General features: G+C 38.6%; 2 protein-coding genes across 3 annotated transcripts; both read right to left on the bottom strand.

Moving 5' to 3' along the window:
- Nucleotides 1-1,849: 1,849 nt before the first annotated feature.
- LOC121773433 (protein EIN4-like) lies at nt 1,850-6,576 on the bottom strand. Of its 2 annotated transcripts, XM_042170293.1 has the most exons (4): nt 6,428-6,576; nt 4,409-5,869; nt 4,010-4,300; nt 1,850-2,536 (listed from the first exon to the last, which is right to left on the bottom strand). In XM_042170293.1, exons 2-4 carry the CDS (start codon nt 5,774-5,776, stop codon nt 1,994-1,996), a joined length of 2,202 nt encoding a protein of 733 aa, XP_042026227.1. In that variant the 5' UTR covers nt 5,777-5,869; nt 6,428-6,576; the 3' UTR covers nt 1,850-1,993. The 2 variants fall into 2 exon arrangements, with proteins under 2 accessions (XP_042026227.1, XP_042026226.1); XM_042170292.1 differs by having other exon boundaries at nt 4,010-5,869.
- A 7,004-nt stretch (nt 6,577-13,580) lies between these two features.
- LOC121774528 (transcriptional regulator TAC1-like) lies at nt 13,581-14,078 on the bottom strand. The gene has a single exon (XM_042171388.1). The coding sequence runs from the start codon at nt 14,076-14,078 to the stop codon at nt 13,581-13,583; it is 498 nt and encodes a 165-aa protein (XP_042027322.1).
- Between the last annotated feature and the right edge of the window lie 1,548 nt (nt 14,079-15,626).

Here is a 15,626-nt window from a genome sequence, read left to right as displayed (position 1 = left end):
TAAATAATGTGTAATCATTAATTAATAATGTACCCAAACAATCAAATAATGCACACAAGAATTTTACATTCACCCTTCCACCCATTTACAAAATTTGTCGACGAATGCGCCAACGAAGACTACTTGATGTAGATCCTAGCCAATGCCATAAGCGAAGGCTCAATGATACCTCCCCTAAGCCCCAATACCAAATGCAGAGTCGGCTCTACAGAATTATTCATCACTCCGCTAATCAGAATACAGAGCGTAACAACATAACTAAATCTAGAAATGGAGAGAGAGAATTACCTTTCTGTATGTTGTAATCAGCAATTGTTAGGCCATCTTCAAGCTGCTTTTCGGCGAAAATCAATTGCTTCTGATCCGGTGGGATTCCTATACATAATTTCAAAAGGAAATCGCATCAATTTACCATCAACAATTCATCACACCCCATTTTCTTCAAATTAACATCGAACACCATAGAAACCTTTTGCAACCCTACCTTGTCAACGCCTTCAACAATTTGTTCGCGCGCTACCGGAGTGAGAGTTGGAGAGTGAAACCGACGAAAACGATCACTTTCTGGAGATACCCGATGAAAACCAGTGGCGGCTAGGGTTTGAAGAGTGGTGGAAAATGGGAAGACGAATTGCAGAGACGTAGAGAGAGGGATAGACGTTTGGAGTGAGAGAGAGAGTGAGTAGATGGGAGGTTGTATCAAAATCTCGCTGAAAATTCGCTCCTTCCGTTTTGGGCAGTTTTCAATTTGGTTGTTTTACTAGTTTACCCTTATAATGCACACAATCCACCATATAATGCAACACGGGATTAAAAAATGGGATTTCATCCTGTCCCTCCATCCACCAAATCCAACGACCCACATTAAGAAGGAACTTAAATCTAAGGGAGGAAAAGGAGATTAACACTACCATATATATATATATATTCTAGAACACTTTGCCAATGTAACTCATAATTACTTCATCTGAAACTAGATTTGGATTAATCTACAAAACTACATATCTATACATACAAGTGCAATAAGTGGACTTTTGAAACTAGATTTGGATTCAATCTACAAAATTACATATCTATACATACAAGTGCAATAAGTGGACAAAAGTGCGATTCTCTCCTTCATAAAAAAAGGAAAAAAAATAAGGTGCCAGTACTTATTTAATTATGAAGTCAATGTACAAGAAAACAAAACAAGAGATAAAATGAATGGGCCCAAGTTGAATAAGGGCTGGATAAAGTGTCCACATCTATTCATGAATGTTTATTTATAATAATTAAATTAAAAATACTATAAAAGACATGCTTCCACTCTATTTCAATTTTCAACCAACTTCTCAACCTAAGACACATGTCTCTCACATGATAGTCCACACACACACATCATATAATAATATTATACGCACAAGTCACAACTACTACACAAGTATGTGTCTCCAAATTAAATCACAAATTTTAAATATTTTTACTTATGAAAACTAACTTTTAATACTATTGTAATAATCTCACAACCTTCCCATTTACAACAATTTTGCCCCTCCTAAGCTTTTACTCATTCTATACTACTAAAATCACACAATTTTTTTTCCACAAAGATGTCACGTTTCACATTAAAAAAAAAGAGAACAATAATTAACACACTCAATCACTTTTTCTCTATAACAAAAATCTAACCCGAACCAAATTTCGGACGTCTATCTACAAAATTGACGATACTAACAACCGAGATAATTTCCTTCAAAATCCGTCGATTAATTTTGAGTTTCGACGGCTCTCAGTGTCGAATTCGTGCATAAACTTAAGAGGCACGAAATTAGTTATAAAACATAATGGTGCAAAACGAAAGAAGAAATTATATGTAAACCAGATAGTTTTTCTATCTGATTGTATTATATACTGTGAATCCATCGATAATATTCGCTACACAACAGTAAAATTGTGCCTTTGCGTTTATTCTAAAAGGCAGAATTAGGTTAGTTCATTGAATCAACTAACACTATATATCCAGACTTGGCCGCAGTAAAATACACTCGAGCTCACGCGCAAGATCATGAGACGAACCTGGTTTTGCCAAAACACCATTCATCCCAACCTCCAAGCACTTCTCCCTAGTCTCTTTGTCGTCGCTCGCAGTAAAGGCGACGATCAGCAGCCAGTCCCGGCTTTCAACCTTGCGCAACTCCTCAGCAACTTCGAAGCCATCCAAGTCGGGGAGGTGAATGTCCAGAAGCACGACTTGGAACGGGGGCACGGACGGACCAACGGCTCTGAGGCATTCGGATCCAGACGAGACTGCGGTCACAACGCACCCCAGCTTCTCCAGCAACCTCCTCGTCACGGCTCTGTTCCCAGCATCAGCATCAGCTAGGAGAATTTGCAGACCTTTGAAAATGGAGTTGGATTGCACGCGCTTAATAGATTGCTCCTGTTCTAATATGTCTACTGCAAAGGATGGCCGCGCCTGGAACTGCAAGACGAGAACCATGCTTTGATCGAAGCCCTCTGGATTCGGTACCATCCAGATGTCTCCTTGCATCATCTGTCTCAAATAATTAGATTAAGGGAAATATTAGATTGATCATGCAACAGATCATGCTAGGATTTGAGTGAATTTCCATAAACAAAAAAATGACAATCTTCATGAATGCAATAGCAGACGTCGCGCTATGATTCCATAGATAATCCGATCCTTTATTGCATCACGTGCAACATTTTCTATTGTATTTACGGATTAGGGCCACGTGTCAAGATATCGACCAAATTTTGCATATGAAAACACTTGATGATAGTCTATACATGCAAAACGTCTCCATTTTCGTTAATTTCCATATACACAATGACAATCATTGATGAATGCAACAACATATGTTGTGCAATGATGCCACAGAGGATCCGAACCTTTATTGCATCACCGTGCAACATTTCATACTGTATGTATGAATTAGGGCAACGTGTCAAGATATCTACCAAATTTTGGGTACGAAAACATAACCATTTATACATGCAGAAAATGTCACTATTTTCAAGAATTTCCATAAACTAAAAGAACAATCATTCATGAATGCAATAGCAGATGTTTAGCAATGATGCCATAGATGATCCTATCCTTTATGGCATCACCCTGCAACATTTCCAATTGTACGTACGGATTAGGGCCACGTGTCAAGATATCTATCAAATTTTGCGTATGAAAACACTTAATGACAATTATTCATGAATGAAATAGCAAACTTTGCACAATGATGCCATATAGGATCCGATCCTTTACTGCATCGCCGTGTATCTACATCTACAGATTAGGGCCACGTGTCAAGATACCTACCAAATTTTGCGTATGAAAACACTTGAACAAAATGTGTATATTTTTGTGAATTTCCATAACAAAATTGACAATCATTCATGAATGCAGTAACAAATGTTGCGCAATGATGCCAGAGAATCTGATCCTTTATTGCATCACCGTGCAACATTTCATACTGTATGTATTAATTAGGGCAACGTGTCAAGGTGTCTACCGAATCCTACGTATGAAAACACTTAATAACCGTCTATACATGCAAAATGTCTCAATTTTCATGAATTTCCATTAACAAAAATGACAATCATTCATGAATGCAATAACAGACATTGCGCAATGATCTGCCATAGGGCCACGTGTCAAGATATCTGCTAAATTTTGCGTATGAAAAAACACTTAATAAATGTCTATACATGCAAAATGTAATAGCAGATGTTGTGCAATATGATATAGAGGGTTCGATCCTTTATGGCATCATCGTGCAACATTTTATATTGTTGGCATGGTTTAGGGCTGTGTATCAAGATATCTACCTTGCGTACGAAAACACTCAATAACCGTCTATACATGCAAAATGTTACCATTTTTGTTAATCTCCATTGACAAAATATGGCACTCATTGAAAGATACAATAGAGGATCTGACTTGCAGGACTCTAGCACCATCAGTAAACGAACGGTATGTACTCATAAAGTAATGAGGCTGAGTGAAAACCTGAACGATTTTTTTACACATGTCAAAGCTCATGATTTCCTTGCCTCCACCCGAGCATCTCTGGCCACTGTATTGAATCACAGAACTGTTGCCTGACTGGGAATCAGAATTGGTATGACGAATACCGGCTTCAAGCCTAACATAAGCATATCTATCCGATGAATTCGACCTCCATCGGCCTCGTCTCTGGTCATTCCACACCTGACTCCCACTCGCTGAATGCACTCGTAACAAAAGAAATCCACCTCCTCTGCTTGCATTTAACAGATTACCAATCATATGCAGAATCACCTGAAACACTCTTGTCTCATCACCTATCACATATTTTGGCATTGACTTATCCACTTCAATAGAAAAATTGAAACCCCTAAGAGCACACATGCAATTAAAGAGGCATACAGCTTCTTTTATCATAGAGTGAAGTTCGAAGGGCCTCATATGCAAAGGGAATCTGCTATAATCCTTTCCTGCAGTATCCATGACATCATTTATCAGTGTCGAAAGAACATTACCAGCCTTGAACGTCGTGCCAATGAGAAGAAGCTGCTCGTCACTCAGCGGTTCATCCTGTAGCACTGATAGCAGGCCAAGAATTGAGTGCATTGGCCTTTTTAATCCGTTACTCATCACCTTTTTAAATTCATAGCGCGCTTGACTTGCCATTATTGCGTTCCGGTTGGCCTGCTGCAGTGCTCGTTTTTTTTCCTCGAGCGTTGCTGTCAAGGATAGGGCTTCTTCAACTACAGCTGCATGTGAGAGAGCCACAGCAACTTGATCAGCAACCACCTCCACCATCTCGAGTTCTTGCTTACTCCATGTTCGACCCAGTCCACTGGGAAGGACCAAGACGAGAATAGCATAACAGGCTTGAACCATCTCAGGAGTGCCGTTTTTGAAATGGGAAACCTTCAATATTGGCATCCTGATTGCAGCCACACATCCCGGTTCACCAACTTCCCTACTGCTTGCAAGAGAAAGTGGAGATTCAGGATCAAGTATCTTCACCCGTTCACTTCCCTTGACCCTTCTCACATCAGGCTCACTAGTAGGGATAACCGAATTATGTGTATTTGGGAGGCTTTTCTCTCTCAACTCATGCGTTAGGTTAATCTCCGTTCTACCCGAGTTTGGCATCCAAACAACACAGTTTTCCAAATCCAAAACCTTTGACAGCTCAACCAGAGTTGTGTAAAAAATAGTATGGCGATCAAGATACTTGCGTATCTCACGTGTCAGCATCCTAACACGCATGCCAGCTTCCTTCTGCTTCTTGATAGTCAAAACTTCCCTATCAAGATCCCCTGTCTTCTTCCTCAGCATGATCTCCCTCACCTTCACCTTGAGCAGCTGGGGGATGAGGGTGAAAAGGGTTATAGCCGTTGCAAATGAGACGAGGGCAGTGAGAAACTTGAAAATGGTGAGGGACAGCATGAGTTGAAAGGTGTGAGGTCCATAGGTCCAACCATTCAGCAAATGAGTCATCCCACACAGGACAATGAACAAGATGAACTGAACCAGCACCCATTTGAAAGGAAAGGTGGAGCAGCTAACGAAGTAAATGAGTTCAATCGGGATCGAGAAGTAAGCAATTGCAATCAAAAAATCACATGCCTTTTGCCAATCCAAGATGTTCTCAACACTCCAATACCCTTCCTCATCGCAGCCACAGCCGAAACCACTATATGCAGCCGCGATGGATACAAACAACGACAGCAGCAGCAACAACAACAACAGCCACGAATTTATTAATGCCTTCAACATTGCCATTCAAACGTATGTTATGCTTCTAGATACACAGTTGAGATGAAAAATGGACCACTCCAATCACAATTCCACAACAGAACCGCAGGCACTCATTCCCTGTTGGAAAATATTCGATCGAATCAAAACACATAAATAAGTGAAACCCTATGAATTCATAATATTAAAATACAAGTTCACATATAATATTCAACCAGCCAATAACTTCCAAAAAGGACGACTATAATATTCAATTTCTGCCTTTTTACAATTGTAATTGAACTAATCACATAAAGAAATTTCTTACGGTAAAGCAAATAAGAAAACTCGTAACTGAAAAATCACACTCTTTAGATCTTATTTCTGCATTCAAACAGAAAAAAAAGGATTGTAGACATTCATCTGTGTTACCAAAAAAGCTTAAATTGCTGCTCAAGGAATTAAATCAGAAAGCCAATTGATAAAAATCATTGATAGAGAGGTCTCGACGAAATTTAGTGAAAAAATTAGCTAGCTGTTAGTATCTGAATTTTGATATGGAATCTACCAAAATGCTGGTTCATTTCAAAAAATTTCTAACCGATCTGCTGGAAAAGAAATTTTGCAAAAACAAAAACACGATTAAGCTCCTGTAGACGCATGAGAATCCGTACGTAGTCGATTCGGCAGAAAGCTCACCGAGATTTTTGAAAAAAGTTAGCTATCATTTTGTTCCTTCTTTTCTCTTTGTATGCGGAAAGTTGTAAAAGAGAAGAGTTGTGAGAGTCGCGGCGAGAGCGAGAGGGGCGCCGGCGTTCCTTCCGGAGGGCGGAGCAAAAACAGGTGGCGAAGAGAAACGGAAAAGAAGAGAAAGTAAGTGGAAATACTTCCTATTTGTATTTGTCGAGAGAGGAGAGAGAAAATCTTAGAGGGTGGGTGGGACCCATACCTTAGTCATTAATAAATTAATTTTGTAGTTTTAAATTACTCCTTATTTATAAAATATTGTCGTAAATATTTACTACTCCATAAAAGAAAATTACATTTTTTATCCGCAGTCCGTATTCTATAAAAATATCATTAGACCTTATAGAACATTGATATAGGAGTAATATACTAAAGGGACTTTTGATTTTTTTAATCAAAATATCCTATTCCCTACTTCTCAAAATAAGTGAGCACAAATTTTTCGGCGTGAGATTTAGAAAATGGAGTTTTGTTAGTAAAGTGGAAAGTGAATAAAGTAAAAGAGTTAATAAAGTAGAGAGAAAAAGTAAGAGAGAGAATACAAAAAAAAGGAAATGTCTCACTTATCTTGGAACGTCCCAAAAAGGAATGTGAGCCGCTTATCTTGGGACGGAGTGAGTACAAATTATAAGGGTATTTATATTGTTTTGTGAGACAAACTTATCACTTTGGTTCATTCAGTTTCCTTCAAGTATGTGCCGTGACGAGCAATTATTTTTCACTTACTTTGACGATTTCTCTTGGGAGAATACAACTGAAATGAATGAACCAAGTGTTGTCGAAGTGACAATTCTCTCTCTCGTGAACATGACCTAGTTTGGGGTTTTTAGTCCAAAAAGTTTTAAAATGTTAAAAAGTTTTCAATGTCCAAGAAATGTATAATGATATTTTTAAAAAATATTGACCACAGATATTACTAGTGCAATTAACCTGAACTACAAATATAATTTTCTCTATTTTAAAATTGAAAAATAGGAGTACTTCATATTGATTCTTATTTTTAAATTTGCCTCTAAAACCCTAAGAAGGTCAATAAAGACTTTATTTCCTTCAATTTAAATTTTTAGACACTATATTTATTCACTGGTAGGAGTATAACTTTTCACTTATTTTATTTCACTATATTTAGACACTATATTTATCTTATTTTATTTACTAATAGTATGAAAATTTTGAGATTGTAGTAGCTTTCAAATGATTTTGAATCACAGTTGAACACAGCGTGACCAAAATGAATCCGGAATGATGACGTGTATAGTGGCGTCTGTTCATTGAAGAATCGTATATACTTTTTGTATTTATATCAAAGGGAAATGAACTCCTAAATTGTCTATATTCCTTCTCTTTATTGGAGTATTTAAACACAATTTTAAATTCGGTCCCTACTTTTATGTTTAAGGTTTTTATATCTTAAAGTGTAATATAACCCAAAGGATTTATTAAATTTTTTTATATTTTTACCTTTTATCTTCTTTCTTATCTCTCTTTTTTACTTTTTCTCACTAGTTACACTTTCCTCTCAAATCTATTCTACTTGTTCTTTTCCAAAGTAGTAATGAATTTCTACCTCAATACACGCGAGTGATGTCACAATCAAAATTCAATATCTCTTCTAACAAATTCTTAACCAACATTTTAATTGAGATTTGTTTTTGTCTCCAATTTTGTCGATGCCCTATCTTGCTTCAACTATGGCATGTTCTTTACACATCGAGTAAATCATTACTACTATAACATAATTAGCTCTTCAATTTTTTTTTAAAAAAATGTGATTTATACATTTTATAAGGTTTACATTTGTTATAGACTTATAGTAGCATTACTCATTCGTTATTCAGTGTTTTCATCTACAAATATAAAGATAGCAAATGTACAGAGACTAAATTTGCAATTTTCTGTTGTATTTAATGCTCTCTTTTTCCCTCTTCAAAATTGCATTTATTTTTTTCTCTCTCCGTCTCACCTACGCTCCACTTTTTCTCTACTTTCTTCTACTATGTCATATTCTTCGTCATTTTTCTTCTTATTCTCTGAACCTAATTAATATTCTCCTCGTATGTCTGATGTAATTAAAAATTTTAACTTGTCGATACTACTACTTGATAACTTGTCCCATCATTTGAATTTGATACAAATTTAATAACACTGTTAAAAACTAGAGACTAGATGAGATCCCTAACCACTTAATTTACGTCATGCATAATCATACATTTAATTTAATTATTTACAGCATAGATTTTTTCGAGGATGATGAGATAGATAACAATTTTTAAAAAGGGAAGTCTGCCAAGTTCATCAACAAGAAAAATTAGAATTAGTCAATTCATGAGTAATTCATTTTTAATATCAAGACCTTGTAATCCCAACATTTCAATTTTCAACTATTGCACTAAGCGTTGCATCAAACTTACGTCGGTCCCTTTCAATTTTTACAAAATATCTATCAATAATATGTTTATGTATTTAAAATATAAATCAACACTTTGTTTCAAAATTCAAACATAAATCAATTTGTATAAAATTAAATAAAATTTTCATAACGTGAGAGGTGCATTGTAGATGTAACAAAAATATTTTGAATTGTTAAAGAGTGAATTATCAAGATGCTAGCTAATTGTAGTAACTCTAAGTTTTCTTGAATTATGATTGGTCAAATTTAATTTATTACAACTGTAAATAAGTCAAATAATAATTTATCTTTATTTTAAGAATCATCAAAGTACGCATAATTCAATGACGAAACACCGTCAAAACACTTTGCACTATTATATTGGAAATATACTAAAAGAAAGCTTTTATATACGAGTATTTATGAATCCATGAACCATATAGTGATTTTTTTCGTGATCTTATATAATCGGTTGACGTATTTGGATTTTGCATGGTTTTAGAGAGTTGTCTTGGATGATTTTGATTATATTTCCATATTTTGGTATGTTTACATGTTTGTTGAGAAATGATAGAAAATTGATTAGAAAATGTACACAAAATATGTGGATGTGCAGCAGCTTTGTTTGAGTCAATGTTTCTCGCGATTTTGAAGCATGATAAACCTCTAATAAATATCATTCTCTTCGTCTTCGAAAGAGCTTCGCGTGGATATATAGCACGCCTCAATCGGAGCTTTGTAGAGAAAGTTATGACCGTTACAAAAACTGCTCGCTGTGCAGATGCCTTCAACCCGACGGGCCGACCCGTAACCCGAACGGGTCAGCCCGCCTAACCCGACAACCCGAACGGGTCAGCCCGAATGGCCCGATTTTAAATTCGGGCTGCGAAATTACAACCCTAACCCTGTATTTTTATCGGGTTATCCGAGCCAGCCCGCGGGTTCGGGTTACATTGACATCCCTATCCGCAACCCTCCATCTCTTAACCGTCTCTTAACCATCTCATCCCTTAACTATTCATTCAATTTCATTTTTTGTTTTTTTCCAACAAATTCAATTAATAAAAAACACACTTCATTAAATAAAATAAAAATACAACTTAAAATTTAAAACAAAACATATAATTAGAATCCTAAAAAAAATAAAAATTACATAATTTAAAATATAATTTTATAGAAATTAAAAAAACTACTCCGTCGGCGAATCATCCCCCCAAAGGCTGTGGCGGTGCACTCAAGCTACTTGGAGGCGGAATACCAATTTGTCTTGACATATACTCAATTCCGGCAAGATGGACTAGATATTGTGGAGACGTCATGCGGGAAGTGTCCGCCACCGTGGCGGTCAAGTACATGGACAATAGGGTGTTCGAGCCCGAGCCCGAGCCCGCCTGGCTTGATTCGCCTCGGCCCCTCCCCCCTCTTCGCCGCCTTGGTCCCTTGCGGCCGACAGCGCCCATGGAAGGACCCCCTGCATCGGTGGTCGTGCCCTCAACCTTTTTGAGGCAACCTCTTGTGAGGCGCTGCCTGACCCGCCCTCACTAGACGAGTATTGGCCACCCGTCGTGTGCTTCGTGCACTTCGAGCTCGAGCCCTGGCTGGACTAGACACCGCCGGCCCACCATTCAACGTCTTTGAATGCCTCCCAAACATCGACATGTTTGAATTCTTTGTCGTTGTCGTCAAAGAAGACTCGCAAAGCCGCTCTCATAATGTCGGCTCCACTAGCTCCGCTTTGGTATTGAGCTGCTTCATTCTTGTAGATGTCGTAAAATTTTTTGACATCTCTGTCGATGCGGTCAAAATGACTGCAGAGCATCTTCAGGGTGCGGCAGCGGGATCGAGCCGGCTTGTTCTCGTTGTAGGCGGCGATGACCTTTTCCCAAAAATACTTACGGGTTTGTTGATTCCCGACGATGGGATCGTACGAGACGCTAATCCAAGCGTTGAACAGAGTCATCGTGTCCGCCCGGCTGTATGGATGACGGCCTATATCCTCCTCCTCCTCGGCCGCCTCCTCCTCTTCCTCCACGGCGTCGAATGTGCGACCCCTGGAGCTTCCACCGCCGCGTCCTCCTTCCGGATTGGGTTCATCTGGAAAATCCTCCCTAATTGGGGATAATCCTTGCGATTGCCCATACCTCGGGGCGGAGGGACGAGAGTATGCATCCACATCAAAATAGGGTGGTTGGTACGCCGCCGGCGTCGACGAGCCTTGGGTGCCCGGCGTCGACGAACCGGAACTGGCAGCACCCAAGACATTGTACATGGCCCCCAGTCGCCAAACGTGTTCAAGTCATATCCGCCGGAGCCACCCTCGTTTCCGTCGCCAGACATTTTGAGATGAAAATTGGAGAGGAAAGATAGATGATTTGAGAAGAATAAATGTGTGATTGTGTGTATAATGAGGATGAAAGAGGAGTATTTACAAAGTAAAAAAAATAAAAAATAAAAAAATACCGTTGAACGGTAAAAACGGTAACATTACCATTATAAATATATTTTTTTATTATTAAAATCGATTTTTTTAAAAATCACGCCTAGCGCCAGCGCGCGCCACGTGGAGCTGGCGCGTGGCGAGCTGTCGCGCCAGCCGTCCCTCCGGAATGAGACGCTCGGCGAGACGGGACCGGGACGGAAGGCTGCAACGCTGTCTTGCGGCCGCCTCGTCTCTCCAAGACGAGACCGAGACACACGCGAGATGCGTTGCAGATGCTCTAAGCTTTAGAGATAAGAAGAAAAATTGTTGGAGAAAAGAAAATGTAGAAGAGGAAAAGAGAGGAAAAGTTAAGTGAGGTAAAATTAAATGCAATATAAAAGAGGGTGAGAAAAATTAAATGCAATATAGAAGAGGGTGAGAAAAATTAAATGCAATATAGAAGAGGGTGAGAAAAATTAAATGCAATCTAAAAGATAGATAAAGAGTATCAAATACAATGTAGAAGAGAGATATAGTCCTTTTCAAAAAGTTCAAAAACGGTCTCCAATGGTTGCAAAAACTTATATGCTCATAGCCAGTTTTTGCAGATGTTTAAAATAAGTTCTAAATAGGAGTACCATATGTGATTCAAGTTTTTTGTTTTGTCAATAATAATTTTTATAATTATGAGAAAGAGCGAATGGTCTCAACAATTACTATCGTTGACCGAAAATATGATATTTCTCACTAATTTAAATTTGGTAGTAACAATTATGAACATTGATCTTGTAACTAATTTAATTTCCCACAATTTAAGATTACTTGTATCGAAACTATACCATTTTGAATATTAAGATTAAGACTAGTGACAATGGTGTATAAAATTAGGCTAATTCTAGTATTTTCCACGAACTTAAAAATTGATCGCAATAGTATTAGATGATCTCCTAAACGAACCAAGCAAATTTAGTGGTGTAGTAAATTATTCGAACATCCCTTTAGTTACATGCCAATAGCAACACTTGGATTTCTAGCTCAACATTGTAAACACAAGAACACCAAATTAAATGTAAGGAAAACCAGAAAATTCATGGTGTTTCTGGGTTGAAGATCATGGCCCGTTGCTATCCTTCTTCATCTTCTGCGTTGTCTTTGTTTCTTCTCCTCTTTTCTCTGTGTTTTCATGTTTCTCCACAACAGTCTGTGCGAAGGCTGTGGGGCTGAGGCCGAAAAGGCTGGGCACAAAGGCACGGGCCATGTGGAAGGTAGGTCCTTGCGTTGTAGTTGCCTTTCTAATCTAATCCACGACCTAGCTAAGAAGAAAAATAACATATTTGTAAGTCTAAAAACACATAAAAATGCATAATACTAAATGCGAAAAGATTGAATATTTGATTCGCATCAGTAAGGTGAACCTCTTTTAAGTAGAAAGATATAGGACTCCAATTAAAACCCTAACCATCCCATCCCCCAAACTCAAAAGTAATTAAATTGATTAATCATGATATTATAGTACTAGTTAACAATAAGCAATAAATAGGGAAATATTTCCCTAGTGATTCATGACATTTCCAGTAATTATGTTCTCCCATTTCGGAGTTCAAATCATCACACATCAAGAATTAGAAAATGTGTAAGCAATATATAAGTGCAACTACTACTCATTAGTACGAAACCATTTGGAGAGTATCCCAAGAGCAAAATTGTGAGAGCTTAGCCAAAACGGATAATATCATACTAATGTGGAGTTCGAGTGTGCATCGACGAACCCTCATACCACCTGTACATGACAATTCAAAGGAAGTAAATAAACATAATTACTTCTCGATCTTCTCTGCAAGAACATTTCATGGCAACCTCAAATATGCATCAACTAAACTGTGTTTGTGTACGTCTAATTAGAGAGAGTGATCCTGGTTTTCAGACAACAAGTATTTTCCCACAAATTAACTATTTACTAATGTTTAGCTAAACAAATTTAACTCTTCGTGTCCCCACACCTGCAATTAGTTGCTTCACACAAATTAAATTTTATGAGTATGGAAAGTAAGAGAAAACAAGCAAAATAAATTATACTACAAAAGGATTGATGAAGCAAAGGTAAGAAATTAATCAATAATTTGACCATGAAATTAATAAAATGAAATGTCTTTAAATGAAAAAACAACTGAGGTGAGGAGAAGCAGTTATGCTTATCCCCTTTTATTGAACTCAATTTCTCTACAATAAAAATCCTCTTACACACAGTATAAAACACCATGACTTATCAAGATCATCGTCGAAAACTTGATGATCGGTCACTTGTCGTGGCCAAGGCGGAGCTCCAAATCCACTTCAGTCTCCTCCACATTGCTACCTCCACCACCACCAGCCGGCGAGGCTCCCATCCTCAGCCACAAATCCGCCTCTTCGGGCCTTGAAAGAGGCGAATAACTGTTCCTGGCTCGAGAACTAGGGTTTGATGAGGGCAAGTAGACTTGATAATTCATCTGCTTGTAGTGATGATGACGAGGATAATCAGTGGATGATGATACCTTCTGCTGCATAATCATAGGATTCTCCTTGGACTTATTCGAGGTTTCGTGTTGTTGTTGAGTCTTCTGCTTGGCCTTGGCCTTGTCCTTCCGGTGGATGTTCATGTGGCCGCCGAGGGCTTGAGCGTTGGTGAAGCCGCGCTTGCAGAAGCTGCACTCGTACGACCTCCCCACGCCCGCGTCCTCGTCCTCGTCCTTTGCTTTGGCCTCCTCATGCTTTGGTGCATCGGAATTTTCTCCATGTTTTTCTATGTCATCCATTTCTTGATCGGATTTCATTGGGAATTACTAGAGCAAGATATTCTTCTTCTTCTTCTTTTTATTTTTTGTTTTGAAGGATTGAGATAGGGAAAGGGATGGAAGGAAACTAGTAGTGAATTTAAGATTATTGGTTTTTGTATTATGTCTCTTCTCTAATCTTCGGATACAGTTGTGTGTTTTTTTGTTTTCATATTATATATTGATTGATTGATTTTATTTATCTTGGCCGGCAAGGGTTGTGAATATTTGTTTTGATTTTTAATGTTGGCTGTCTCCTGGATTGCCTCCCTATATATAATATAAATCTTGGATTAAATTTAATGGAAATAGAATCTTCGAATTAGTTTGGCTATGTGGAATTATGGACTACCTTTTGGGCTTGGAATTAATTCGGCTGGGTCGTTTTAATTGATGGCCCGTTCTAAGTGTAATGAGTCCAACTCTTCTTGGCCCATTACTTATGGAGCGATTACCCGATGGCTGGCACGTGTCATCTTCACCCGGATTATGGCGCTGAGCCGTTGGATTGTGAGGTGTGTTTCCTCTGAGTCTTTAATCGACTCTCAACTTTTGAACTCACTCATTCTATTCACTATTCTCTCTCTCTCTTCTCGAGCTTTCGCTCTGCCTTCTCTCTAAGAAACTCTCTCTCTCTCTGAAACTCTGGCCGATTTTCTTCTCCGATGGCTTCGATCTCTTCTTTTTGGTGAGGATCGAGTGTTATCTCTCAACCTCTGCGTTGATCTGGAGATTTGAGTGAGTTCAAACGGTTGAGTTTGTCCCTGTGTGATTTCTGGGAGGTTTATCGGTTGGTTTCTTAGATCCGTGAGATCCGAAGGTCTTGAGGCCTTGTGGCTGTGATTGAGTCAGATCTGTGGCGTGAGGTGGCTGTAAGTGGTAGCAGTCGGGTAACCCTAGCTCGGGGTTTAGATTGGTTCCACGGTGCTCCCTTGTGACTTGTTGGATAAGACAGAGGAGGTCCTTGGCCCTGGTGTAGTCGTGGTTGCGACCTGAGCCATTTCTCTGTTCCTTGTGTTCTGGTTTTTTGTGTTTACAGGTTTAGATCCATTCTGGATCTGTTCCTTATATTACTAACTGATTTCTTGAGTGTGCAGGTGAATTGTGGTGAGAAGCCTGGTACTATTGCAAGAGGTTAAGTCTTGTAATAGATTAGGGTTTAGTCTACCAATTCTTGTACTCCCTGAATTGTTCTTGTTTGTAATATTTGGTGTTGTACTTGGCTTGTACCTTCTGAGATTAGCCATCTCAGTCTCTGTCATATAAAAAGAGGTCCCAGTAATTAGTGAACCCCGAGTAATCTGATCCCTACAGTGGTATCAGAGCCACGGGGGGATTACTTGGGCACGCCGGGTCGCTAAAAATTAAGGAGGTGGGCTCGTCAGAGTAAAGCTCGGCCTCCGGTATAGGCCCAGAGGTAAGACGGTTACACCTTAACGAAAGGTAACCGCTCTGGTAAATTGGCTGAAATCCTTAAAACTTTTACTGCTTTCTAGTCTAGGTTTGGGCAGTTGTTTCTGGTAGATACCA

The sequence above is a fragment of the Salvia splendens genome, chromosome 17 (assembly GCF_004379255.2).
Source record: "Salvia splendens isolate huo1 chromosome 17, SspV2, whole genome shotgun sequence".
In the NCBI taxonomy this organism is placed as follows: Eukaryota; Viridiplantae; Streptophyta; class Magnoliopsida; order Lamiales; family Lamiaceae; genus Salvia; species Salvia splendens.
The sequence above is the reverse complement of the archived record's forward strand: the minus strand, read 5'-3'. Positions and strand labels throughout refer to the sequence as shown.

Excerpts from the sequence above, each read along its gene's own strand:
- LOC121773433 (XM_042170292.1), bottom strand. The coding sequence starts at position 5,776 with ATGGCAATGTTGAAGGCATTAATAAATTCGTGGCTGTTGTTGTTGTTG. Across the intron at positions 2,537-4,009 it reads TGTGTAAAAAAATCGTTCAG|ATGATGCAAGGAGACATCTG; the intron begins GTTTTCACTCAG and ends TATTTGAGACAG.
- LOC121774528 (XM_042171388.1), bottom strand. The coding sequence starts at position 14,078 with ATGGATGACATAGAAAAACATGGAGAAAATTCCGATGCACCAAAGCAT.